Raw genomic sequence first — 16,914 nt, 5'->3', positions numbered from 1 at the left:
CCAGGCCCGGGGGGGAGGGGCACCTCGCGGGCGCGCAGGCGGGGAGAGGGGCGGAGCTGGGGTGGGGCGGGCGGCCCGGGCTTGATTAGGTAGGAGGCGGTGGAGCGCCGGCGCCGGCCGGAAGTAGCCGAGGCAAGCGGCGGAAGTAGCCGAAGCGGCCGGAGCGGGCGCGCGGCAAGGCGAGGCGAGAGCTCCACAGGGCCCTACGCGGCCGCCTCAGCATGTCGGACTTCGACGAGTTCGAGCGGCAGCTCAACGAGAATAAGCAAGGTGAGGGCGCCGGGGGTGCGGGACGGCGGGCGGGGCGACTCTTGGCTTCCCTCCGTGTCCCCCGCCATTTTCCTCCTTGCTTCCCCCTCCTCTCAGGGCCGCGCGGCGCCCCCCCCACCAAGTACCGCGGCGCGCGCCTCGCTCACGTGACCTCCCGGCGTGCCGCCGCGCAGGAGGGGAGGGAGCGGCGAGCGCAGGCCCGGACGCATGCGCTCCTTTTTCCGCGCCCCACGTGGTCCCTGGCACGCGCGGCGGGCTCACCGGGTGTCCCCTCGCGGACTTAGTTTTTTTCAATCTGGAAAGGAGATTATATAGATTCGGTCTCGCACCTCCTCCTTTTCTACGGCTGCCTTGGCACTTCCGCTTCCGGCCGGGCCCGCGGCCCGGTTCTCCACGCCCCCTTTGTTCCAAAATGGCCGTTGTGGGGCCCCCTTCACGTGGGCACGGGCCGGGCCGCGCGGGGGGGGCGCTTGTAGCACCGCCGCCCTTTGCGCCTAGTCCTGCGGACCGGCCGCCAGTGTCACGCCGGGCCGCTGCCGTGGGGCGCCAGGGTCGGCGCTTGTGGAAGAGGCCTCATTGTGCGTGCTCTGTGTTCCTCTCGCACGCCTGTACCCCTTCCTCGGGGCTCTGGCTCTCCCGGCGATCACAGTGCGGAATGTTTGCGTCCCATCGCTCCCTAGCTAGAGAGGCAAACCCCACGTCCTGTAGGATCGCAGCTCGGGACACCTAGACTCAGCCTCGTAAATCTCAGCGTGGAGGGGAGGAGACTGAGGCTGAGCGAGTAGGGGGATCTGGTTCAGTCGGGAGGGTGGGAGGCACGTCCCCCTCGGGTGACGCCGAGTCCAAGCACGGGGCCGTGCTAATGCTGATTACTTTGGGGGCCCCAAGAATGTCAGCACTGAGAGAAGCGTTAGATAGTTAACAGGTTTCTTTTGTCTTATTCCCATTTGAGAGTGAGGAAGCTAGGCCGAGGGAAGGTGGTAGGCTTGAGGCTTAAACTACCTGTGTTCGGAGGGCCCCATGGGGCGCTGGGATTCCCCTTTCGGCCCACCCTAGAGTGGGGTAGGGGGTGGCTGGATTAGGAGACAAGAAGTCACGTTTCGGGGTGCCCACGGGGTGTCTGTACGTACATGATGTACCGTTTAACAGTACAGGCTTTGGAGGTGAGCAGACCTGGGTTTTAGTACCTACTTTATTGCTCAGTAGCTGTGTGCTTATTTTTTTTGTATGTGTAGGGTGACTTTTTTTGTTTGTTTTTGTTGTTGCGATGTTGGGAATAAACAGGGATGATAGAAATGATAGTTGCAGGTAAACTTTGAGCATGTGTCAGGCACTTTGCTAAGCTCTTTTGCACAGTTTTTCTAAGTGGATCTTGTAACAGCCCTATGAGGCTGAAGTGATTTCCTGCCCTTTGCAGAGAAGGAAACAGGCTCAGAAAGTAAAAACGTTCCCATGTTTCAGCTGATCAGAGGCAGAGCTGAGATTAAATGGGGCAACATATGTAAAGTGTGTGGCATGGGGGTTGGCATACGTTAAGTGCCCGATTAGTGATATTTTTTATTGTGAAATAATTCCTAGTGTAATTTCTTACTTAGGGAGGAAGTACAGAGGCAGGGTTGCAGCTCACTCAGAGATGGTGTTAGAGATGGGGAAGGGCAGGGAAAGTTGCTTTCCAAACGTCCTTCTGCCAGGTCCCACACCTGGTGGTAAGCATGAGTCTCATTTAAAGAAGAGAAAAATGAGGTTTAAAGGTTTGGTTGCTGTTGCATGGTTTTATGCAGAAAAGCTGAAACCGATCCCGAGTCTGCCTGGTTGCAAAGCCATGTTCCGCTAGGCTGGAAAGCCAAGTGGAACTGATGGAGCCTTCCTTGGGGCACTTGCAGGTGTGCTGCCTGCTTTCTCCCTGGGTGTTCCTACTGGTACTGGGGGGCCAGGCCCTCAGCCGGGGCATGTCCCTTGGGTTGGTGGAGTTGTTCCCACAACAAGGTGGCCACAGCATTTTGAGCAACTGTAGCTCCCTTTTCTGTTTTGATCTGTGCTGTATCAGTGGGTGTGTGTGTGGGGGGGTGTTACTCTTGCCTTAGGGGGAAGCTTTGCCCATGTGTTGCTCTGCCCATGGGTCTTTGTGCCTGTGGGTCTTTGTCTCTGCGTCCCGCTTCCTCCAAGTGTCAGTCTGCGTCTCCAGGGAATTAATTTCCTTTTCTGTGTCCCAGGCACCCAGCAGGTGCCACTGCTTCCTCTGTGTTCGTCGCTTTCCTTGCTTGTCTGTTTTAGAGTCTAAGCCACAGGATAAGGGTCTCCTGCTCACAGCCTGCCCATCTCACAAGCGTGGAGCCAGAGGCCCAAAGCCTCTGGCCAGGGCTCCTCCCCGGGCCCAGTGCCATGACTCTGTGCTTACCTCTGGCTTCACACTGCTTGCCCGTTCCCTCCTGTTCCCTCCAGGTGCCAGTTTTCAATTTATTTTTTATGTTTAGTCTTTTTATCTTCAAGGAGGCAATCCCACTGTCGTTAGTGGTTCCAGTGTTTTAGGAGTATTGTTCGCTGCTTAGCTGCCTTAGCTGACATTTCAAGGTTCACATTCAGGCTTCACCATTTTCATGCTTTTTGGCTCTGGGTAAGTCACGTGATCTCTCTGCGCCTTAGGTTTCTCATCTCTTACGTGAGCAAGGCCCCCTCCCCAGTGTTTTCCCGAAGTAACAGTAAGGATCGAGTGCAAGTAAAACTAGCGCAGAATATGGTTTTAGGCGGCATCCCAATGACTGCTACAACGTTTTTTCCTTTTTAAGGTGCAGGTTTATCCTGTTGTAGTGAGGTCCATGGCATTCTCTTATTATCTCCATCCCCGCCCCCCCCGCCCCCCGCTGCCCCGTCCCCAGACACGTGGTAAAGTTAACACGTGTTTGAGGGGTAGTCGAGGATAGCTGAGGAATCAGTGGCGTCTTTGAACCCAGGAAATAGAGTACAAACAGCGTGGTGCAGGAGCTGCACCTCCTTCAGAGGGGGAGAGGTCTGCTGGGAGCCAAGGTTTCTGTGCTTTGCTGGCAAGGCTGTGCTCTGTTCCTAGGCGCCGCCCCCAAGGCGAGTGGGGGGAGGTTGAAGGCGCCAAGGGGAGCTCTGGAGAAAGCCCCCGCCCCAGCTCCTGCTGTCCTTGGCTCTGAGGGAGTGTGGGAATGGGGGGTAGTGGGCCGGCACCTCCCCCCGCCCCCCAGATTCCGAAAGACACGCCTTTCTGGAGGAGGGGATCCTGCATTGTTCACCTGGTGGGGTGGGGATGGGCTGGGTGTCCCTGCTTCTCAGCGAAGTGGGTCCTGCCTGGCGCCTGACCCCGGGGCCTGATGGTGGGGCAGTGGGGGCCAGCTGGTTGAGGAGGTCTCCTGAGGGGCTGCTGGGTCCCTTCAGGAAAACATCATTGGGTCTCTTGATTCCCCAGCCTCTAGCCCTGCCCCTCTCAGGGACGACCCTGGGGTCAGGCCCCTCAGCCCTCGAGGGGGACCAGGAGCCAGCCTCCTCTGTCTTCTCTGGCTCCCCAGCTCCTCCTGAGCATCCTCAGGTACCTTACACCCCGGGGGCACTTCCAGGCCCTGTCCCCTCAGGTAACCAGCTCCCTCCCCGGTCCCGAGGGTCTTTGGACTCGCGTGTGGACCCAGGAAGCCTGCTCTCCCTTCCTCCATCAAGCCCCTTCCCCTTGGGGGTGGCCTCCCTGGGGCAGGGGCGAAGCCAGCAGTGCGCGGGTGGGCTGGGCCGCGGCCTCCCTCAGCTCATCCTCTCCCCCGCCTTGCCCAGAGCGTGACAAGGAGAACCGGCACCGGAAGCGCAGCCACAGCCGCTCTCGAAGCCGGGACCGCAAGCGCCGCAGCCGCAGCCGGGACCGGCGCAACCGGGACCAGCGCAGCGCCTCCCGGGACAGGCGGCGCCGAAGGTACCAGGGCGGGGAGCGGGCGGCTGCGTCCTGGGGCTCTGGGGCTCCTCTCCGCGTGGACCTGGGGGAGGCGCTGCTGCTCACCTGTCTGAATCAGTTTCTTCCCTGTTCCTGGGGTTTCCTTCAGTTTCTGGTGGGTCGCTGGTGCGGCAGGTTCTTTATCTCCAAGGCGAGTCTGGTGACAGGGAGCCGCTCTGTCTGTCCCTTGGTGAGGGGCTCCCTCCCCTTCTCGGCCCTCTTGTGCCCACTGTGCGGGTCTCCAGGGTGCCGCCCTGGGAGGGGGACGGCGGTTTCCGCTCTAACGCCTCTTCCCTCCCCAGGCTCCCCTCTGTCCTCTCTGCCCCTTGGGTGAGGAAGGGCGGGATAGGTGGAAGTCTTGCCTCCTCCCACCTCAGTCTCTTCAGCTAGAAAGTGGTCTGTCTGGCCCTTCCTCCCTTCCTCTTGCTTGGGGGTGGGGGGCGTGGGGGAAATGGCAGGGCCGAGGGGGTTTGCCCGCTGCTTGTTCACCTCGGCCCTGCCCCAGCCCTGGACTCAGCGGCTTTGGGGGGTGTGGTGTGTGGGGAAGACGAGGGTCCCCAGTCACCCCTCCCCACACCTTTCCCTCCCACCCCCCAGCAAACCTTTGACCAGAGGCGCTAAAGAGGAGCACGGTGGATTGATGTGAGCTTCTCCTCCTGCCCCTTCCGCCCTGACGTCCGTTCCCTTCACCTCCCTCCCCACTGTGCACCCTGCCCTGTCCTCGTCCAGCCCCGGCCCGAGCACTGGGGAGAGCCCACCTGCCTTGCAATAGCACCCTCCCCGGGCCTGGGCACGGCCCTGACCCGGATCCTCTCCCTCCTGGAGAGAGCCGAGCTGGGCGGGGGAGCCGAGGGGAGCCTGGGGGGACTTGCAGGCCCACCTTTGGTCAGACTGAGGTCGCCCTGCCCCGCTCTCCCCTCCCCCCTCCCCCAGTCGTTCCCCCCGCCACGAGAAGAAGAAGAAGGTCCGTAAATATTGGGACGTGCCACCGCCCGGCTTCGAGCACATCACCCCCATGCAGTACAAGGCCATGCAAGGTAGGCTCCGGCCGCCGCCCCGCACCTACTGGTCCTCTGGCCCCCTCACCCTCTCGTGAGCTGGAGTGGTTGTATACTGGGGTGGTCAGGAAGCAGAGCCTCGGTTTTGGGGGGGTGGCGGATGGGGTTTTCACCCTGGGTTTTCTGGCCTCTGCCTTTTGAAGCCCCTTGACAACAGCCCTTACTGTTGCAGTTGACAGCAGGGATGAAGCTGTCAACAGACCTGGTTTCGCAGAGGCGGTGGTTGCCCATGTCTGGGAGGGCGCTGCTGCTGAGCCGCTCCATGGGCGCCCTGATGTCCTCTAATCCCCGTCTCTTCCTTTTGAAGCTGCCGGTCAGATTCCAGCCACCGCCCTTCTCCCCACCATGACCCCCGACGGTCTGGCTGTGACCCCGACACCGGTGCCCGTGGTCGGTAGCCAGATGACCAGACAGGCCCGGCGCCTCTATGTGGGCAACATCCCCTTCGGCATCACTGAGGTACTGCCTTCTCCCTGCCCTCCCCCTGCCCCTACCTCTCCCTGTCCCCCCCACCTGTTCCTCCCCTTCCCTCCATTCCGTCCCCCAACCTGCACGGGTGAGACTCTGCTCCTGCAAGACCCCCCGGCCCCCTCCCAGACGGACCGATGGAGTTGAGCCAGCCAGGGGCCGGGCTGGGGGTGGCCCTCTCCCTCCCTCCTTTCCCTCTCCCGTCTCCCTTTCCCAACCTTCTCCAGCAACCCAGAGAGCAGGCACACACGTAACGTACCTACGAATCCACGAATCCGAATCCGTGTGGAGAGAGACAGAGAGGGAGACTCGGACACGCACACATGCACACGCACACGCACGCTCCCCCTCAGTGTTTCTGACACGCCTCTTGTTCTCTGCCGCCTGTGTCCCCCATCCTCTCCCCACATCCCTCCCATGGTCGCTGTTCTTTTATTTTTGATCGCCCCGACCTCCCCTCACCTTCCCTACCGCTCCTCTCCCCTTCCCCTCTCCCCCACCCCTTCCCGTGACACCCCCTGAGAATCCCGAGATCAAAGAGTTGTTTCCATTTCTCTTTAAAGTGAAATATTGTGGGGCTGAGATCCCTCGTAGCAACAAAAAGTTTGCTACCGTCGTCGAAGGCAAGTAAGGTCCATTCTGACTTTCTCATCCTGCACTTTGCTACATTTGATAAACCAGCCCCCGGACTCCAGGGCCAGATTCCTCCACATCACTCTTTTCTCCTCCCCTCCCGCCCGCCCTTCCTCCCCAACCCTCTGCCCTGCGCTCCCCGCCTCCCGCCCTCTTTTCTCCATCCCTTTGCTTCTCTCTCCCTCTGTCTCTCTCTCCCTCTGTCTCTCTCTCTCTCTCTCTCTCTCTCTCTCTCTCTCTCTCTCACTCTCTCACTCTCTCACTCTCTCACTCTCTCACTCGGGTTTCCCCTGTGTTCTGCCTGCTGCTGCTTTTCCACTTCCTTGCCATTTTTCTCTTGCTGTCGCCATTGGATGTTTCTTTTTCTCACACGTTCCGTTTCCTTGTTCTCTGTTTTATGTTTTTTTTGCCTCTCCCTGTTGTTTGCCGTATCTTTTTTGAGCAATCTTTCTCTTTCCCCCTGGTTGGGGCCCTGTGGCTCTCTCCACACCTCCTGTCCCGCCTCCTGGCCCCTGGCTGTTTCCTGCTGCTGCCTCCCCCCCACTTTCTCTGATCTTTCTCCTGCTTTTGTTCCTACTGTTGATCTCTGTGCCCCCACCCATATTCCACTGTTCCCTTCCCTCCCCCCCGCCCCCCATCCCTCTCCCCTTACCCCCAAACCCCTCTGTGTCTCCCTCTCTCACCCTTCCCCTCCTCTCTCCACCTCCCTTCCCCCGCCCCCCCCCTGTCTCCTCTTCCCTCTGCAGGAGGCCATGATGGATTTCTTCAACGCCCAGATGCGCCTGGGGGGGCTGACGCAGGCCCCCGGCAATCCCGTCTTGGCAGTGCAGATTAACCAGGACAAGAACTTTGCCTTCTTAGAGGTGAGCCAGGCATGTGGTGGGGTCAGGCCCAGCCCGTCTGCAGCAGCCCTTGTTCCCACTGGGCTCTTCTGCAGTCCGTTCTCTACCAGGTTGCTGTCCCAGAGCCCTCGGGGGTTGGGGGGGCTGGCTGGCCACTCACCCTGTCCCTCACCACCTCCTTTTCTTTCCTTCAGTTCCGCTCAGTGGACGAGACCACACAGGCCATGGCCTTTGATGGCATCATCTTCCAGGGCCAGTCGCTGAAGATCCGCAGGCCTCACGACTACCAGCCCCTGCCTGGCATGTCAGAGAATCCCTCTGTTTATGTGCCTGGTGAGTGGGGATCTTGCCCACCTTTCCCTCTGTAGGCCAGCTGGAGCTAACGGGGAAGCAGCACGAGTGCTTCAGAGGGTATGCGTCGTCTTATCCAGCCCTCGAATTTTTGGGAGTTGGGCGTCTCCCTGTTTGCAGAGGTGGCGCCCGGCACCCAGAGAGGGTGAGCTGTGGTCTGCTTGAGGACTCATAGCTTGTAAGTGGCGGAGCCAGGGCCAGACTGAACGTGTTGTGGGCAGTGAGAGGCCGCTGCTCTGGACCACAGGGTCAGTACGAGCGTGGGTGAGCCTGTGTGGATGGGCAGGTGGTCAGTAGAGCTCCTGGTGCGAGGTCTGATGTGGATTTTCCGTCGACCCCTGTGCTCCGGGCCAGCCTCCGCAGCCGTGTTTAGTACCACCTCAGGTGGATAGGTAACATAGCAGACCTGGGGTCGGCAGAACTTTCTTCTGTAAAGGGCCAGAGAGTGACTGTTTTTTGCTCTGCAGGCCACGTGGTCTCTGTTGAAACTACCCTGCAGTTGTAGCAGGAAAGCAGCCACGCGTGCTCCCTAAGCGAGTGGGTGTGGTTGTGTCCCGTATGCCTTAACATCCGTGGACCCTGATGTTTGGGTGCCATGTAACGTTCACATGTGGTAAAATAACTTTTCAGAAAGTCTGCAGGCTGTACAGAAACAGGAACCTGCAGGCTGTTTGCTGACCCCTGTGGTTGACTGCCGAGTGGAAGTGAGGATTTGGGCCTGTGAGGGGCCCTGTTGGGGGCCGGGAACGCTGTGGGGTTGGAGGGGCCAGTGCTGCGGTAGCCGAGCTGGGGGCCCAGCTCTCAGGCAAAGGCAGGGTGAGCACTAGGTGCTCTGGGTGTGGGGGCCGTGAGCCCCACCCTTGGGGGCTGAGAACGTGGCGTTCTGCTGGCTGAGGCTTCTCGCTGAAGGACACCTTTTGGAAACTGAGTTGGCTCTTCACTTTGTGAAATGGGGGATGTGGAGTCCAGAGAGGGTGGCACCTTGGGACTCAGGGCTGGGTCTCTGGCTCATCCCCAGTGTTTTCCACCGTACCAGTTTGGGTAAATTCAGCACATCTCTCTAGCTTGTAAAAAAAACTTGAGAAGTTGCTGATTTTCTGACGCTTTACGTGCACGTATGTCTGTGGGGCCACTTCCCAGATCAAGCTACGGAACGTTCCTTTGTGTCTCTTTCCAGTGAATTCCCTGCATTTTAACTCATTCCTATTTACATAGGAGCCCACTGCTTCCTGGGCCAGCACAGTCCCAAGTGTGCCCCGTGGATCAGGTGTTCGTCATCGTGACTGTCCTGTAGTACAGGGTCGGCAAGTGACAACTAGGGGCCAGATCTTTAAGATCTATCGGCACGTAGCCACTCGCAGTGGCGCGTGATTTGAGTTGCTTTCGTGCTGCAGTGGCCCTTGACTCCTGTGGTAGGTGCTGGGGCGCCCTCTCACCAAGGAGGGGAGTGAGGCAGGAAGCGAGCAGTGCCGTGCTCAGAGGCGTGATTGCTGGGACCCCGGGTGGCGCAGCCTGACCGCAGAGTCTGCCTCGCCGTCTCCTGTGCTGCCCCACTTGTCACCTCTCTCCTGTGGAACCAGAGGCATCGCAGGGGCAGGGACAGTGTTTGGTCGCAGGCTCTGTTACTACGGCTGACCTCCTTTCTGGGATTTATCTCCCCAGGGAGGCCGAGGGTCCAGCCACCAGTGACTGGGCGAGTCTGTTCCTTCCTTGGGTGCCGGGGATGGCAGGAAAAGTGATGGTGGCTGCAGGTTAAACGTTCTCTGCAATAAAGGTCGTATTTCGATCTCATGTTCGATAAACGGGAGAAGCATTTGATAAAAGCGTTTGATAAAATTTGACAGACACGCTGGGTTGGAAAAGAAACAATGTAGGAACCTGGAAGGTAACTTCCTTATCTTGGTAAAAGGGGACTGACCTGAAACTGTAAGTGTACGTATCTGCAGGGGTGAGACCTTAACTGCGCTCCCTGACCTCAGGCCTGACTGTGCAGTGGGGCCCTGAAGACGGGATGGAAACTGGGAGCAGGAAGGCATAGCATCTTCGAATTTGTGAATTTAGCTTCACCCTGAGTGCCCGTCCTGGATCAGGCTCACCCCTCAGTTCAGGGGCGAATCTGACTCTGCCTCCGGAGGCCCCTACCTGTGGGGCTTCCTCCACTCCCCCAGGAGGATCCTACAAAGCAGTGCCGGGGGTGCCAGGGGCACAGCAGTGCACGAGGTGGTCACGGTTCTCCTGCCAAGGGGTAGGTGATGCTGCAAGTATGAGAAAGGATTGCTTGGCACCTGGGGGTCCAGGGCAGCCTTGTGGGGGGTGGTGAGGTTTTAGAGCTGAAGGTGAGAGGTAGCCCCTCTGGAAGAGAACAGGTGTGTGAAGCAGGGCGGCGCCCAGAGCGTGCTGTCAGGAGATGAGCTGCTCGGGGCTTTGACTTTGGGCATCAGCACCGGCCTGGGTTCCCCATTTATCCTGTGCTTTCCTGGTCGTGAGACCCTGAAGAGCAGGCCCTTCTCCCCTGGCAGAACCGAGTGAGCACGGAGGGGCTGTGGTTGCTGAGGCGCCGACCTGCTGCTCCCTCGTGCTGGCGCGGCCTGGCCTTCGTGGGGTGGCGAGCCTGGCCGCCAGCCCGCGTCCAGTGCTCGTGTGGCTCCGTCGTGCTCATCCACGCGCTCGGGGTAGGGGGTGTGAGCTTCTCCCCGTTCCACAGATGAGGTCACTGAGGCCCAGAGGAGCCTCACTCAGTCTCGTACCCCAGATTGGAGCCCAGGGAGCCCAACTCTGGTGCCCTCGGTGCCGTGTGCTTCCCTGAGGTATGTGGTGGGGCAGGTTCCAGCCCCAGTGCTGCCATGTCCGTGTCCTGTGACGGCACCCTTGCAGAGCCCTTCACTCCCTGAGAGCTGCCTGTGAAGTTGGGGGTTCTGGAGTGTGTGACCTCACGTGGTACCTGCTCCCTGGGCCTCAGTCTCCTCTTGTCGTGCTTTGGGTAGGGGTGGGAGAACGTGAAACGAATAGCTGGAAGGAGTTCGGCCAGGGGTGCCCGGTGTGGAGTGCTCGGTCCGTGGCCCTGGCTCCCAGATGCTTCTGCTCATCTCTCCTTGCCCAGGCCGCGTCTCAGAGGATTGCATGCCCCACCCCGATGCGGCTGGGCTCTGGTGGTTGGAGTGGCAGGGCCGGAGGGGCTGGACTGGTGGGTGGTGGTGGGAGAGGGAGCCCTTCTGCGGGCACAGTGGCGGTGTCTGAGGCTCTTTCCCATCCCCCATGTCGCCTGCTCCTCTCCAAGGTCAGGAGGAGGTGGAGCGGGGCCACCTGGTGCCGGATTGCAGAGGAAGGCAAGGTGGTGCGTCTGGCGGTAGTGGGCCTAGTGGGCCTTGAACTCAAAGTGAACAGCAGGTCCGGCCGGGTGGGTGGTGGTCCACGTTTTTATCCTCTTTGTGTCCAGCCGGCGTCCTGGAGCTCTGTGTAGTTTACGCCCTGTGGGGAGGCTCCAGGAATTGAAGGACAACGTTTTGGAAGCGTGCGAGACGTTGGGCTGAGTCCTGGCAGGCAACCGAGTCAAAAGCTCAGCGGAGAGGGCAGGATTGGGGTGGACGCACGGTGGTCGTTAAACCTGCTTGGCTGATGTGGGCCCCGCCTTGCCAGGGTGCTGAGTGAGCCGGGCACGTCCCAGCCCTCACGGACACCGAACAGCAGACTCCTCCGAGGTCACCTGTGACTGAGGCCAGAGAGTAGCTAGGGACACCTGTAGCTGTGCATAGCGCAGGCCCACGGGGAAAGGTCGTGGAGGCTTCCTGGGGAGATCTGGCCTCGGCAGAGGCAGGTTGGGGGAGGGCTCTGAGTGGAGGCTTGAGGATGAAGGAGAGGTTGTGTATCCCTATGATGCCTCTCCAGCAGGCCGAGAGCCGAGGGAACCTGCCCAGGTGACGCAGCAGCAGGTGGCAGGTTGGGGTGTGAGCTCGTGTCTCTGACCCCAGGGCCCCGATGTGCCGCTGTGCTGGGGTCGCTCTGCGTCCCGAAGAGTGCTGCCGGGGTGCGCCTCCGAGGCGGGGCTGGGGAGGGCGCGTGGGTGGGAGGGACGCGGCCTGACCGGGGCTGCCGGGCCTTTCCCTGCAGACGTCTGCCAGGGTCTGTGAAACGACCTGGTGCTGGGACTCACAGTCCGTCTGCTCCCTTCTGCCCTTAGGAGTCGTGTCCACCGTGGTCCCGGACTCTGCCCACAAGCTGTTCATTGGGGGCTTACCCAACTACCTGAATGACGACCAGGTAGACCCTTCGTCTCTTTCCGCCCCTCCCCCGTCACAGCCTTCGTCCATACTCTCATGGCGTCTTGGCCTGCCGCAGGTAAAAGAGCTGCTGACATCGTTTGGGCCTCTCAAGGCCTTCAACCTGGTCAAGGACAGTGCCACAGGGCTCTCCAAGGGCTACGCCTTCTGTGAGTACGTGGACATCAACGTCACAGACCAGGTGAGCCCTGGGACCCTGCGCTGGCGAGTCTGTCCTTGCCCTCACCCTGCTCTGTATCCTCGCTGAGGTCTCCCTTATTCAGGATGGGTGGGAGGAGGCCACCCCGCCGAAGCAGGGCTGGGCATAGGGGCCCCTTTCCCTCGGTTCTAGCTCTTGCCAAACTCTCACCCCTTTGCCTTGCCCTCTTCCCTACCAGTGTCTGGCTATGGGGTAGTGGGGCTTGCGGGGGAGGTGTCAGGCTACTGGCCTCTGACCTGTACCTCTCTCCTGCGTGCCCCCATCCCGCGTTCTCCAAACGCAGGCCATTGCGGGGCTGAACGGGATGCAGCTGGGGGATAAGAAGCTGCTTGTCCAGAGGGCAAGCGTGGGAGCCAAGAATGCCACGCTGGTGAGCCCCCCGGCACGTCATCTTCCATTGGCTAGGGGACATCTGGGGGTGGGGGGTGGGGGGGTGGGGGGTGGGAAGGGGCCGGGGGCGGGCTGGGTGGGCCGTCCTAAGCTCTGCCCCTGGCTTTCCTGGCCAGTGTTGGAAGTGGGTGCCTGGGTCTTCAAGGGCAGAGCAGGGTCTTGCCCTGGGATGGCGTCTTGGGGGAGGGCTCGGGGGAAGTGGGCATGGAGGGGGCGAGGGCGGAGCTGCCCCGTGACGCCCCTGCCCCTGCTGCCCCACAGAGTACCATCAACCAGACCCCTGTGACCTTGCAAGTGCCTGGCCTGATGAGCTCCCAGGTGCAGATGGGTGGTCACCCGACTGAGGTCCTGTGCCTCATGAACATGGTCCTGCCCGAGGAGCTGCTGGACGATGAGGAGTACGAGGAGATCGTGGAGGACGTGCGTGACGAATGCAGCAAGTACGGGCTCGTCAAGTCCATCGAGATCCCCCGCCCCGTGGACGGCGTGGAGGTGCCCGGCTGTGGAAAGGTGTGTGGGAGCGTGCTCTCGTGAGCGTCCCCTGTCCCCACACGTGTGTGGGCACACACGCACACCCATACCCTACTCTGACCCAGAGAGAGCGGGGCCTCTGGGGGCCCAGGCCTGCGGCGAGAGGCAGCGCGTGTGCTGTGCCGCTGTGGCTGAGGACTTGCCTCTTGCCTCTGTATAGAAGCAGCTTTGGTTCAGAACCTGGGTTTCATGTGATCTTGGCTAAGTGGTTTGGCCTTGTCTGTGGAAGGGGGAGAAAAGTGCTAAAAATAGTCCCCAAAGCAGCAAACCCACCTGTGTCTTCCGGCTGCCAAGTACTCTGCTGAGCTCACCTGTGTCAATCCTGAGTTCGAACAGCAGCTCCGAGCCCTTCGCCACAGTTAGTTTTCTGATTTCTGGGGTCTGATTCTGAGCTCACCGAGTCACGTTGTCTCTGGTACTGTGCCAGGTGCCAGCATCTCACGCCCCCCCCCCCCCCCCACCGGGATGCCTGCAGCGTGTGTGGCTGCTCGCCTTGTGGGTCAGCGGGATGCCCACGTTAAGAGACAGCGCGTGTGCTGCTTCCGGTGGTGGCTGGGAGGGGAGCAGCGTCGCACTGGGCCCTGTGTTCAGGTAGGCAAGTCAGGAGCTGGTGAAGCCCGAGCGACACCCAGTTCTCGCGGCAGGCAGGTGGGGTCCTGGCAAGAGGCAGCGAGGTGGCTGGTGTAGCCAGAGGGGGTGATGCGGAGAGCAGTGGGGCCACGTGGGTGCTAGGAAGCATGCTGGCTGTTCTTCCGAGTGAGGATGGGGAGAGCCTTCTAAAGCTCTTAAACGTGGGAAACACCTGGCACATCGAGGTGGTGCCTTACAGTGGCGGGGGGTGGTGGGCATGGAGTGCAAAGCAGAGCTGGGAATTTGGAGGGGTAGGGGGTGACAGCCATGTGATGTTTGGAGCTTTGGGAACTAACAGCTTGTGGTCATCTGGGTGAAAGACGGTGACCTGATTTAGAGCAGGCAGGAGGATGGAAAGAAGACAGTGGCCTGTGAATGCCGGGACCATGGCGGCTGATCTGGGTGTGCCCGGGGAGGGGGAGGAGCCAGTGAGATGCTCAGCCTTCTGGGTTTGGTGACCTGGCAGAGATGGCAGGTGAGAAGCAGGGGACCTGAGCAGGTCTGGGGGGAGGGGACGATGGTCAGTGTTGGGGGGCTGGCTTTGAGGTCCTGAGACCCCAGCAGAGATGTTGCGGGGAGCAGTGGGCTGGACAGAGCTGCTTCCAAGTTTGAGGTCTGGTAGGCACCCTGATCCCTGTTCAGGTGTCAGGCTGGACAGACTTGCCAAGGAGCAGTGGAAAAGCATTGCGGGTGGGGGCAGAGGGGGGTGGGGCGGGGGTAGGAGGGGAGGGTGGGCCGCACTGGGTTTGGCCTGCGCTCCTACCTGCCCCTAACTGCTGCACTGGAGACACCCCGTCCATGACAGGTCAGTCTCCTTAGTGCGGTCGTGGCTCAAGAGAGGAGAGCCTGGAGGCTGCCTGGGGGCTGAGGACGTGTTTGGGGGGGACTAATTGAAAGACCCGGCCTGGTCTCAGGGATCAGTCTATGTGATTTGTTTTCAAACTTTATTATCATTCTTTTCAAACGTAAGAGTTGAGAGAAAACGTCATGGCGATAGAGTTAAGGTTATAGTATGTTTTTAGAGTTGTATTCTAGTATGTGTAGCAGCGTCTTAGTGGCCCGTTGCCCAGCTTCAGGTTACCAGTATCTTATCATTCTTGATTTCTATATATTCAGCTTCCCATTCCCCCCTTTTTTTTTCCCCTGAAACAAGATATATCTCATATATCACTTAAGTACAGTTCTCTATCTGAACTCCTGATGTCTTGGGTCTGGTCACTCTTGCTTTGGGACCTGTGCTGTGTGCTGTAGGATGTTTAGCCCCATCCCAGCCTCCACCCACTAGATGCCAGTAGTGTTACTCATGCCTTTGTGACAATGAAAATCATCTCCAGACACTGCCAAATGTCCCCTGGGGACAAATTCACCTTGGTTGAGAACTACTGCTATAAACAGATAACTTTAAAAAATTATCGTAACGAAACCATACAGTACCATTAGTACGTTAACAAAATTACCATTAGTATCTGTCTACCCAAGCCATGTTCCGATTTCCCTTACTGTCTGAAAAATGTCTTTTTATAGTTGCTTTGATCAAAATAAGGAACCCTGCAGTTTGGTTTCAAAATTCCTTAAAATTTATCAGTTTTGTCACTACTTCTTGTTTTGTTTTGCAAGCCGTTTTGCTTGTTGAGGCATTAGGGGGCATGTTTTTATAGAACTCCCCATGTTCTGAATTAGGCTGGTTATATCCACCCCTCCCTCCACTTCTGTAACTGGTGGTTCAAGAAAGATGAGAAGCTTGAGCAGATCAAGGTTCAGGTGTTTTTTTTTGTTGTTTTTTTTGAATCAACCTGGGTTTGAGTACTGATTTGTCAGCTTTCCTTACTTCATCCCTTGTCTGGGGGAGACACCCATGGCCCTTGGGGTGGCTGGGGGAGCACCCAGCATGGTGCCTGGTACAGGGGAGACACTCAGTATAAGTGACCGGTCTCCTTGAGCTCACCCCTGTCCCCTGCCCTTTGGGGCTCTTGACTTAAGCTTCCTCTGCTCTCATTCTCCATGCTTCTGCATGTCTCTGTCTTCTGTCATTCTTTGATCCTGGGGTGCTGGAGGATGTTTGGTAAACCTCCCTCCCTCCCGCGGAGTTCTGGGTTTGGGTAGATGCTGGCTGGTTGCTGTGAGTGAACCGGCGCATCCTTGGAGGCCGGGAGGCCTTGGTCTTCACAACCTGTGTCTTGTTCCCACAGATCTTCGTGGAGTTCACCTCTGTGTTTGACTGCCAGAAAGCCATGCAGGGCCTGACGGGTCGCAAGTTCGCCAACAGAGTGGTTGTCACAAAATACTGTGACCCCGACTCTTACCACCGCCGGGACTTCTGGTAGAGGCGGCGGGGGAGGGCAGGGGCAGGGCTGGCTGGGGCTTCTCCCCCTCCAGCTCCCCCTCTTTTCCCCCTCTGAAGACGATGGGCAGAGGAGTGACAGCCGAATGACAGCCGGCAGCAACTGGAATGGCACCGATTAAGGGTGGGGGGGGGGGTTGGGGGCGGGGAGGGGACGGGGGAAGTGCGCACACAGACCCACACAGACACATGCACCCACAGACACAGAGGGAAGGGGTGGGGAGGGGGTGCACAGCAGGGCGGGGTCGGACCCCCACGGCCCTTCCCCAGAAGTCTCTCTTCCCTTATGCCCCCTTTCGCTCCCCTTCCCCACCGTAGAAACATAGCGTGTTTATATTTTATGGCCAAATGATTTTGAATTTTGTTGTCCGGCCCCGATACCCTGCTCTCCCCTTTCAGGACCACAGCTCCTGTCCTTTTGGCCTCTGGTCCTCTCCACCGTGTCCTCCCTGGTTTCTTACATAGTTGATTCTCCTCTTTAGTCTCCCCAGACCTGCCCCCCACCCTGTGGCCCCTGTCCCTCTCCTACTCTCTGTGGCAGTTTCATATTTGCTAAGACGAATTTGCTCATTAAACATTTTGTTGTATTTTACTTTATGGAGCTGCTCCGTGTCCGGTGTGTGTAACCCCCTCCCCTCCAGTTCTCAGGGGTTCCCTGAGGCCCAGCTGTACGCACTGTCGATCTGGCACGGGCACCCGTGCCCTTGGCACACCCGAGGTGGCACACCCCGCCTGCGTGGCCTGCTCCTCTAGGACGGCCGTAGGGCGTGGCCCCGGGGAGGAGGGTGCAGTGGACGGGTCCCCATATGAAGTGGGGAGGGGCGCATCCGGGTAGCCCTGTGGGCGCAGGAGTTCAGATCGTCCCAAGGCACCGCGGTGGGGCATGGTCTAGCGGGCCTGGGGCTACCGCGCGGGGGCGGTCTGGGGACGACGATGCGGTCTCTTCGCCTTCGGCCGAGCTCGCTGGCCGACCCCTCGCTGCGCCCC

The 16,914-nt window shown here is 59.5% G+C and overlaps 1 protein-coding gene across 2 annotated transcripts; it reads left to right on the top strand.

Moving 5' to 3' along the window:
* Positions 1 to 109: 109 nt before the first annotated feature.
* Positions 110 to 16,524, top strand: U2AF2 (U2 small nuclear RNA auxiliary factor 2). 2 transcript variants are annotated; one of them, XM_022584987.2, is made up of 12 exons: positions 110 to 270; positions 4,054 to 4,189; positions 4,805 to 4,849; positions 5,141 to 5,244; positions 5,573 to 5,724; positions 7,113 to 7,229; positions 7,403 to 7,541; positions 11,737 to 11,816; positions 11,895 to 12,017; positions 12,319 to 12,405; positions 12,687 to 12,935; positions 15,776 to 16,524. In XM_022584987.2, exons 1-12 carry the CDS (start codon positions 222 to 224, stop codon positions 15,908 to 15,910), a joined length of 1,416 nt encoding a protein of 471 aa, XP_022440695.1. In that variant the 5' UTR covers positions 110 to 221; the 3' UTR covers positions 15,911 to 16,524. The 2 variants fall into 2 exon arrangements, with proteins under 2 accessions (XP_022440695.1, XP_022440692.1); XM_022584984.2 differs by having other exon boundaries at positions 12,319 to 12,417.
* The last annotated feature ends 390 nt before the right edge of the window (positions 16,525 to 16,914 follow it).

The sequence above is a fragment of the Delphinapterus leucas genome, chromosome 20 (genome assembly GCF_059928025.1).
Source record: "Delphinapterus leucas isolate spDelLeu-1000000601 "Yukka" chromosome 20, BTC_Dleu_Yukka2, whole genome shotgun sequence".
In the NCBI taxonomy this organism is placed as follows: Eukaryota; Metazoa; Chordata; class Mammalia; order Artiodactyla; family Monodontidae; genus Delphinapterus; species Delphinapterus leucas.
The sequence above is the reverse complement of the archived record's forward strand: the minus strand, read 5'-3'. Positions and strand labels throughout refer to the sequence as shown.